The sequence below is a fragment of the Cuculus canorus genome, unplaced genomic scaffold, assembly GCF_017976375.1.
Source record: "Cuculus canorus isolate bCucCan1 unplaced genomic scaffold, bCucCan1.pri scaffold_173_arrow_ctg1, whole genome shotgun sequence".
Lineage (NCBI taxonomy): Eukaryota > Metazoa > Chordata > Aves > Cuculiformes > Cuculidae > Cuculus > Cuculus canorus.
The window spans coordinates 1-9,854 of record NW_026527805.1 but is presented as its reverse complement, the minus strand read 5'-3'; the positions used below and the strand labels follow the sequence as shown (position 1 = coordinate 9,854).

Below are 9,854 nucleotides of genomic sequence, written 5' to 3'. Positions count from 1 at the left end.
GGGCCCAAACTTAGCAGGTTGGGTCTTGAAAGTGGCCTTGTGGTCTGCACAGAGAGGGAACCTGGACTGGCAGCCAGGACAGCATGGACACCCTCCCCTGGGGAAAGAGATGAACCTGGAGAAGTACAAGTACCCTGCAGCCTGCCAGAGCATTGCTCACCAAAACTCTTTCACTGTACACTGGTGTTTTCATCTGTGATTCACATCGTTGGAGATGTTCTCAAGAGATACTTACGAAGAATCCCTAAGCCTTCAGGCACAGCCCTGAGGAGGTCCCCTTGCTCTGTGGAAAGGCTGTTCTGGAGGCAGCTCTGTCCCACAAGTGCCCTCTGCCTGTCCCTGCCTGCGGGCACAGCACTGCCACGCAGCACAGCTGTGACCAAGCTCAGAGCCCTCAGACCTTACAGCAAGACAAGGGGTGAGGAGCAGAGTGTGGAAGTGGAGAGAGAACAGCTCTGGGAGATCAAGCGCCGGTGACCGGCAGTGCTGCCATGCCGGGAATCTTTTCCCCTGAACCCATGCCCACAGGAACTGTCCCTGTAGCTCCAAGAACACACTGGAGGAAAGATATCAGGAAACAAAAGTTGTTGAATATCCCTTTATTTTGTTGAAACACACAGAGAGCACAGCTCCTCATTTACACAGCTGACGAGTAAGAAAGTGGAAAGTTCTCAGGAAAAACAAAGCCGTCACTGAAGGTGTTTTATTTGATTTAAACAGAGAGGGAGCACAGCTCCTCAGTTGCAGAGCTCAGTCAGACAAGAACAGTAAACAATGAAAGAGAAAGGACATCATGATAACTAAAAGAAACCATTAGCAACAAAATATAGAGAAGCCAGTATGGGCCTGCCATGATTTACATGAAAACAGCTATGCAGAGCATGACGAGCAATGTAATGCTTCAGAGACTCATCGAGACTTCAGTTTCCACACTGCATCCTTGAGCTGCTGGTTCCTCAAGCTGTAGATGAGGGGATTCAGTGCTGGAGGCACCACTGAGTATAGAACTGACACCACCAGGTCCAGAGATGGAGAGGAGATGGAGGGGGGCTTCAGGTAGGCAAACATTGCAGTGCTGACAAACAGGGAGACCACAGCCAGGTGAGGGAGGCACGTGGAAAAGGCTTTGTGCCGTCCCTGCTCCGAGGGGATCCTCAGCACAGCCCTGAAGATCTGCACATAGGACACCACAATGAAAACAAAACAGCCAAAACCTAAACAGACAACAAAGACACTGATCCCAGCTTCCCTGAGGTAGGAGTGTGAGCAGGAGAGCTTGAGGATCTGGGGGATTTCACAGAAGAACTGTTCCACAGCATTGCCCTGGCAGAGGGGCAGGGAAAATGTATTAGTTGTCTGCAGCAGAGCATTGAGAAACGCAGCGCCCCAGGCAGCTGCTGCCATGTGGACACAAGCTCTGCTGCCCAGGAGGGTCCCGTAGTGCAGGGGTTTGCAGATGGCAACGTAGCGGTCGTAGGACATGACTGTGAGAAGAGAGTATTCTGCACCAAATAAGAACAACACAAAGAAGACCTGAGCAACACATCCCATGTAGGAGATGGCCCTGGTGTTCCATAGGGAATTCGCCATGGATTTGGGAACAGTGGTGGAGATGGATCCCAGGTCAAGAATAGAGAGGTTGAGGAGGAAGAAGTACATGGGGGTGTGGAGGTGGTGGTCATTGGCGATGGTGGTGATGATGAGGCCGTTGCCCAGGAGGGCAGCCAGGTAGATGCCCAGGAAGAGCCAGAAGTGCAAGAGCTGCAGCTCCCGTGTGTCTGCGAATGCCAGGAGGAGGAACTGGGTGATGGAGCTGCTGTTGGACATTTGCTGCCTCTGGGCATGGGGCACTGTCAGAGGAGGAAAAGACAGTGACAAGTTAGAGGAGACTTCTCTGAGCAAATCAAAGCCATTTCTCATTCTCCTTCCCTGCTGCTCACACTCTGTCCCTTTTCCCCCAGCCCTTCCTTCAGCTCCGTGCCTGCAGCCCTGCTTGGTGCCGGCTGAATGTGCCGGGAGGAGCAGAGCCTCTGCCGCTGGCTGTGAGGAGTCATCCCTGCTCTGCAGCAGGGGGTCATGGGGACAGTGGGGACAGGGGACACTGCTGGGGTTCAGCTTTGTCCTGTGGAACTGCTCCTGGTGCAGAAGGGCCTGTCAGCATCTGCACTGCCAGGGGTGAGGAGCTGAGATGGAAGAAGGCAGGCTGAGAGGTCTGGGATTTTACAGCTCCTTCTGCCACCCTGGGCAGTGTTCTTGGATGTCAGAACTCCTCAGCATCTCTGCTTAACTCAAAGACAACAGAGGGATTCCTGTGAGGCGAGAATATTGCCTGTAGCTCAGTGCAGAGGGAGGGGAGCTGCTCTGTCCCTCACTCTTGTTCCCTGCTGCCCTGGGCTTGCACCTTTCAGAGACAGAGTAATCACACTTTCATATTCACCTTCAAAGCCACCAGGATCTGCTGAAAGCAGACAAACCCACTGCCAAGCACTGAGTGCCCAACCCTTTCTCGAGGTCTCAGCATTCCACTTTCAGCCCAGGACACACACGAATCATTTCACAAATCCAACAGCATTTCCTTGGCTGGAGCGTCTCTGTGCTTTTCCACAGATATTCAGGGAACACAAAGATGCCATAGGACAGGTTTGCATCCTGGAGGGCTGCTCAGTGCTTGGGAGGAATCCTCAAGGAAAGCCAAGTGTCTTAATGATGATATCTCATTAGTGAAGAGTCTGATAATTCCTCAGGAATGCACTGCTCACAGCCCCAGAGAAGATCAGTGCCTGACTCTGCAACTCCCATCCCCAGAGAGCCTGGCAGTGAGAATAAGAGAAAAATAGCAAGAACAGAGACAAGGGGAAAAACGTGGAGAAACAGAAGGAAGATCTGGCTGAGACAAGCAAGGGCAGAGGCAGCCAGGCAGTCAGACAGCGTTCCCCTTCCCCAGCTGTGCTCACCCCCTCCCAGACACCAACCTTGCCGGGCAGTTGCTCTCAGCCCCTGGGCTCTGGAGAGGGCACTGGAGCTGTGGCTGCAGAGGAGGGGGTTCAGCCCTGGAGCCCAGAGCCCTGAGGGCAGAGGCTTTGCTGGGTGGGAGAGGAGGCAAGGGGGCTTGCTCAGAGGAAGGGGCTGCCCTGGAGGGGATCACACAGAGCTTTAGGAGTTCTCCCTCACAGCCCTTCCAAAGTGCCTCACAAGAGCCCCTCCTCACACATCCCATGAGCTGGGGCTGTGCCAGCTTGAGGAGAGCCCACCAGGATCTACACCTGCATTGCCCTGCACCCACACTCACCGTGTCCAGGACTGCCAAGGTTACTCCTCCCATCAGCTCTCAGTCATCCTCCCACTCCTGACCACCTTTAAGCTCTCTCTGCCTCCATCATCTCTCCGAGAAACCCTGGGAGTGCCCTCAGCCCTGCTGGGCTTTGCAGAGTTCCTGGGCAGAGCAGGAGCTCCCTCAGTGCCAAGAGCCCAGCCCAGCTCAGCAGCAGAGGAGCAGCCCAGGGCATTGTAATGACCCCTCTGGTGGCTTTGATGCCGAGTCCATGAACCTCAGACCCTGAGAGGAAGTGGGACAAACTTCTCCAGAAGTCAAAGTCAAATTCAAGCTCCAAAGTTTCTTGTGGTGTTAATGGGTCCCAGTGAGGGCACTGCTGAGAAAGCATCTCCAGGGCCCCGTTAGAGCAGGAAAGTGGAGGCAGTGATGAAAGGTTGGGAAAAGCAAGGTCAAGGTGGCTCTGATGCTGAGTCAACCTGGATGTGTTTCAAGAATCCAAAGGGCCAAACCCTGACCCCTCAGCCCCTGGTAATGGAGATCCTGTCCCTCACTCATTCCTCAGGTCTCATCCTGGGACAGTGGCATGTGGGGATGTGCAATGCCAAGGACAGGACTGTGGAAAGAACCCCTCTCAGGCTCCTGGGTGGGGATGAGGAAGCCATGAGACCCTGATGCTCTAAGGGTGAGGTGTTTCCTCCTCCGCAATGCACTGAGAGCAAGTGGTGATTTGGCATCTCTCAATCAAGCATCAATTAGCAATTATCCCTCATTGAACAGCATCATTTTGAAGGAGTCAAAAAGAAAGATAATCAAACTCGGTGCTTGGAGTAGAAAACTCAGTTTCATATCAAAAAGAGCTGGAATGTTCAGAGATGAGGGTTTGATAGAGACCTAACACTGGACAGATTTGTTAGTGGAGGTTTTGGAAGAACGGCTGTTTTTGTAATGAAAGGAATCTGACGGAGTGGATTCTTGATGATGAGGGATTAAATATTGACAAAAGCAACATGCTCTTAGTGAGATGAGGGGAGGGTAATGAGCTCCCCAGAAACTCAAACACAAATATAAAACCTTTCTAGAGCTTCATTTGAACCCGCACCCAAACACTGACTAACTCACAACTAGCCGTGACCCTACCCCATCTTCCCAGGCCAACAGCACCAATGGGACCACACCAGTAATTTCACATTGTTCCAAGGATACCATGGAAAAAATGTCAGAACCTCTCCCCCCACCCCAGATGTGCTTCTAGAGGTAACACAGCTGGGGCTGATGAGCACTCAATACAGGCCAGTAAAGCACCAGAGTGGGACTAATATAAGACCAGTGCTCCCAGTATTGACAGCAGGGTTCCCAGTGCTTCCAGTACAGAGCAGTACTCCTAGTATAGACACTAGGGATGCCAGTACAGACACCAGTACTCTCAATACAGCAGCCGTATGGACATGTAAGGCACAAGTGTGGGGTCAGTACTGGATCAGTGCTCCTATAATGAACACAAGAGACACCAGTAGGACAACAGGACTTCCAGTAAATACCAATAAGGCACCGGGGTTAGGCCTGTGTTCCCAGTATGGACACCAGAGCTCCTAGCAGATCACCAGCACTCCCATTGAAAGCTTTTGTTGGCGGTCCTAGTCCCAAATCCTTCTGGCAGGAGGTGTCCAAATACGCTGGATCCTCGTGCTGTGAAACACTTGTCCAAACACACTTTATATCCCTGAGGGAAGGGATGTCACCCAGAGGGACCTTGGCAGGCTGGAGGAGTTCAACATGTCTGGGTGAAGGGTCCTACACCTGGGTCTGGGTAGTCCTGGTGTTGTCCAGGCTCGAGAAGAGAAGGTTCCCTATAACAGCCTTTCAATATCTGAAGGGGCTTTTATGATAAAGGTGATGAGACGCTGGAGCAGGTTTCCCAGAGAAGCTGCGGATGCCCCACCATTCGTACTGTTCAAGGTCAGGTTGGATGGGTCTTTAAGAACCAAATTGGGTGGAAGGTGTTGCTGCCACTGGCAGGGGGTTGGACCAGATTGATGTTTGAGGTCCCTTTGCAACACAATCCATGGTTTTTGCCGTGGCTTCCGTGATGTCATCCTCTGTGATGCTGTCCTGTGTCCTAGGAGAGCTCTCTGCTGTGCAGGGCAAGTGCTTAATGGTCTCACTCTCTAGTAGGATCTGGGGGAGGCAGGTGGCCTCTGCGCTGGGAGCTGCCTGTGCCTTGCTCTCTGATGCTCTTGCTCTTTGATGTCCTGACTCTTCTATGACCTTTCTACAACACAAATTGTCTATGAAAATGTTATGACCAGACCCTACCATAAAGGACACTTCTCTATCCCTTCTATGAGCCGAACTTTCTGTGACTCAACTCTTCTAGGATCTCACTCTTCTGTAACACAACACTTGTAAAATATGACCCATCTATAACCCAAGCTTTCTATGACCCAAACCTTCTATTACTCTTCCATGACTTCCTATGGCCCAACTCCTCTATGTCCCAGTTAATCAGTGACCCAACCATTCTGTGACCCATCTCTTACATGACCAGGCCATTCCATGACTCCTGCCTTCTTTGACCCAACCCTCTATGACTTGATTATTCTCTGATTCTTCTATGACCTGAATTTCTAGGACCCTACTCTTCTATGGGCCAAATCATCTACGCTGTGATACTTCTGTGATGGGACACATCTATCACCAGACTCTTCTACGAAGCAGCTCTTCTGGGACCCTGTCGCTGTTGAGACACAACACGGTGATGTGGAAGCAAGTTTCTTTATTGAAGTTACATGGCTGGCCGGCGCGTGCTTGATCTTACACGCATCTCTTATACCCTTTGTTAACACACGTGTCTTCGCATGATTGGAGTAGCTTATACATAATCTGTGAGTGGATGGTACTACTTTCATGCATGGTCCTATATTGTCTGCCCACTTCCCATCCTATGATCTCCTTCCAGGTGCATTAAACAGGGGTCCTCAGCCCGCTGTGGACCCCCACAATTCCCCCTTTTTGTATTTGTGCTAAAGAAAATTGCCCGTTAAAGATTACCGGACTGAGTAATATCGTTAAGTGCACCTGAAAAGTATACAAACATTGACTTATACTCCATTTCTACTGATCCTAACAGCTCTAACTTGTGGTTCCAGTACATGACTTATACTCTATTTCTACTGATCCTAAAAACCCTAACTTGTGGTTCCGGTATACGATTTATACTCCAGTTGTTATGGCAGTTCTTTGATGTTAGCAAGGGCTATCCATCACACTCATCTCCAGCTGTTTGATTCTCCACACGTGGCCTCCGTGGCTTATCCACAGCAGGGCGAACACAACGAGCAGGGTACCACCGAGGTCCTTCATCTGTGGAAACACAAGCATACCCTCGACCCCAAGTTAATAGCTTGCATGGGCCTGACCACTGACCACTTTGAAGGTCCTTCACTTGAACCTTCACTCCATCCGAGATAGCTGTGGTAGACTTCAAGGATTCAAAATGTCGAATCATTGGGGGATTCTGATGTTCCTCATTGATAGTTAAGAAATTTAATACATACATCACCTTGTTCAGCCTTGCGTCAGGTGATTCCCCAGACATTCCTGCCTTTTGTTTTTGTAAAAGGCACTTAAGTGTACCATGGGCACATCCTACAAGTGCCTGACTGGTGGGGGAGTGAGGAACACCTGTAGCATGGCTGACACCCCAAGACTGTGAAAATGCTTTCACTCCCCCAGAAACATAAGCGGGACCATTGTCAGTTTTAATTTGTCGAGGAACACCACAGGTGGCGAAGGCTTTTTGCCAATGCCCAATAGCATCTTTTGCTGTTTCTCCAGTATGTGCAGTAGCAATAATGACAGAAGAAAAGGTATCAATTGATACATGTACATACTTTTGTCGGCCAAATTCCGTAACATGAGTTATATCAGTTTGCCAAATTTGTAGGGCCTGTAAGCCTCTAGGATTTACTCCATAGCCTGTTGGAAAATGTTGGCCTTGACAATCGGGACATGAGGCAACGATAGATCGAGCTTCAGTAGTAGAAAGCTGAAACTGTCTCTTGAGTGCTCTGTGACCCTGGTGAAAAAATTGATGAGAAGCAATTGCTTGTTGGATAATGTTTGGTACCGGTCCCAATGCTACCGCAGATACTAATTGGTCAGCCCGGGCATTTCCTTCTGCTATAAAACCAGGTAAGTCAGTATGGCTTTTTATGTGTAGAATATAATAGGGTAGGCTGCGTTTTTGTACAGTTTCCCACAGGAGCTTCATAACTCCAAACAACAGGTGGTTCGTCACTAGTCAAAGAACTGTTTTATCCAATCTCTGCACTAGGCCTGCAACATAAGAAGAGCAACAAAGCTGGTGAAGGGGCTGGAGAACAAGTCTTACAAGGAGCAGCTGAGAGAGCTGGGGTTGTTTAGCCTGGAGAAGAGGAGGCTGAGGGGAGACCTTATTACTCTCTACAACTACCTGAAAGGAGGTTGTGGAGAGGAGGGAGCTGGCCTCTTCTCCCAAGTGACAGAGGACAGGACAAGAGGGAATGGCCTGAAGCTCCGTCAGGGGAGGTTCAGGTTGGATATCAGAAAAAAATTCTTCACAGTAAGACTCATTGGGCACTGGAACAGCTGCCCAGGGAGGTGGTCGAGTCACCTTCCCTGGAGGTGTTTAAGGAACAGGTGGATGAAGTGCTTAGGGACATGGTTTAGGGAGTGTTAGGAATGGTTGGACTCGATGATCCAATGGGTCCTTTCCAACCTTGTGATTCTGTGATTCTGTGATAAGCAGAGTCGGTTACCACATTTACGGCTTGTGGGAACTGTTGCAATGCCAATGTGACTGCTCGTAATTCCACCACTTGTGGGGACCCTTGTTGACGCTCAATTAAATGTTGCCGATTTTGACCATCAAACCATGTAACAGCAGCTTTCCCTGTTTTCCCAGACCCATCTGTGAAAACTGTGGGTCCATCAACAGGTGCTGTTTGGCTTAACAATTTCTGTGCGATAGAGATTTGAGTTCCCAGTTTACAAAGTGGATGGGAAGGAAAATGATACGATATCTGGCCTGTAAAACTAAGTAGTGCAGCTTGAAGTGCAGAACTATTGTCAAGACACCATTCAAAATATTGAACTTGTAGAGGAATAACAATACATTCCGGATCTCGTGCCAATAGTTCCACACATTGTGTTCGAATTTTTATAATGAGTTGAGCTAACAGCTCATATAATCCTGGAGCAGCCTTTTTTGTTCAAAATGGTAAGAAGATCCACTCCAATATATGGAGGGGGTCTTCCCACCCCTGATCCCACTGCCCGAGCGCAGCATAGGGCATTGAGCCTTCCACAAAGACCAATGCCTGCACAATTACAGTCAGGTCAATGCGCCAGACATGCTTTTCCTGAATGGCTTTGCTCTACAAGGGTCAGAACATTTCTGGCTTCCTTATTTAGAACCCTGGGTGCTGCAATATCTGTGTCCCCTTTTAACAGATCAATAGGGGTTGTATTTGTGATGATGTAAGGCCCAAATAGGGTCTCAGTCAATTTATAATTCCAACTATTTTCTGAACATCATTTAAAGTTCTGATTTCAGCTACTATCTCAATTGCCTGAGGTTGGACTGTTTTGGTCAGCACTTTCATGCCCAAATACAACCATGGCTGAACACGTTGTAGCTTTTCAGGGGCAATGACCAGGCCATAACATTCCAACATTTGTCTAGTGTCCCTTTCCAATTCTCCTAATTGTTCTGACATTGCAGCAGCCAATAAGATGTCATCCATAGAATGATAGCAATAGCATTCAGGATATTTCTGCCGCACAACACTCAGTGCCTGGGCTACAAACCATTGACAGATGGTAGGTGAGTTTTTCATCCCCTGGGGTAAAACCTTCCAATGATATCTTTTTGTGGGTTCCGCATGATTAGTCGAAGGAACTGTAAAAGCTAATTTTTCGAACATCATTTTCATCTAAAGGAATTGTAAAGAAACAATCTTTTAAGTCCATGACCAATATGTCCCATTGCATTGGAATCATTGTTGGGGAAGGTAGTCCCGGCTGTAGTGCCCCCATGGTTGCAAGCACTTCATTGATTTTTCGCAGGTCATGTAATAATCACCATTTTCCTGATTTCTCTTTGATCACAAAAAACGGTGTGTTCCAAGGACTGTGTGACCCTTCAATATGGTCTGCAGCTAACTGTTCTACCACTAATGTGTGCAGGGCTGTGAGTTTCTCTTTGTTGAGGGGCCACTGATCCACCCACACTGGCTTATCTGTGAGACTTCGCAACCTTCAAGTGGATTTTTTAGTGCCCTGCAGGATAGTGACCCTTATGGAAAATCCGTTGTGATACGGACTCCCCATTGTCCCAAACAGTCTCTTCCCCAGAGGTTTAAGGGGGCTGGAGTAATATAAGGTCGTACAGTGGCATTTTGCCCTTCAGGGTTCGTAATAATTACAGGTTTTGCTGCAATGAGACTAGTAGCCATACCTCCTAGTCCAATTACTCCTGAAGTTGCAGGTACCACGGGCCAGGAATCAGGCCAGTCCCTTCGAGCGATGATAGTAACGTCAG

The 9,854-nt window shown here is 49.1% G+C and overlaps 1 protein-coding gene across 1 annotated transcript; it reads right to left on the bottom strand.

Moving 5' to 3' along the window:
• Window positions 1-909: 909 nt before the first annotated feature.
• LOC128850678 (olfactory receptor 14J1-like) lies at window positions 910-1,842 on the bottom strand. The gene has a single exon (XM_054055656.1). The coding sequence runs from the start codon at window positions 1,825-1,827 to the stop codon at window positions 910-912; it is 918 nt and encodes a 305-aa protein (XP_053911631.1). The 5' UTR covers window positions 1,828-1,842.
• Window positions 1,843-9,854: the final 8,012 nt, after the last annotated feature.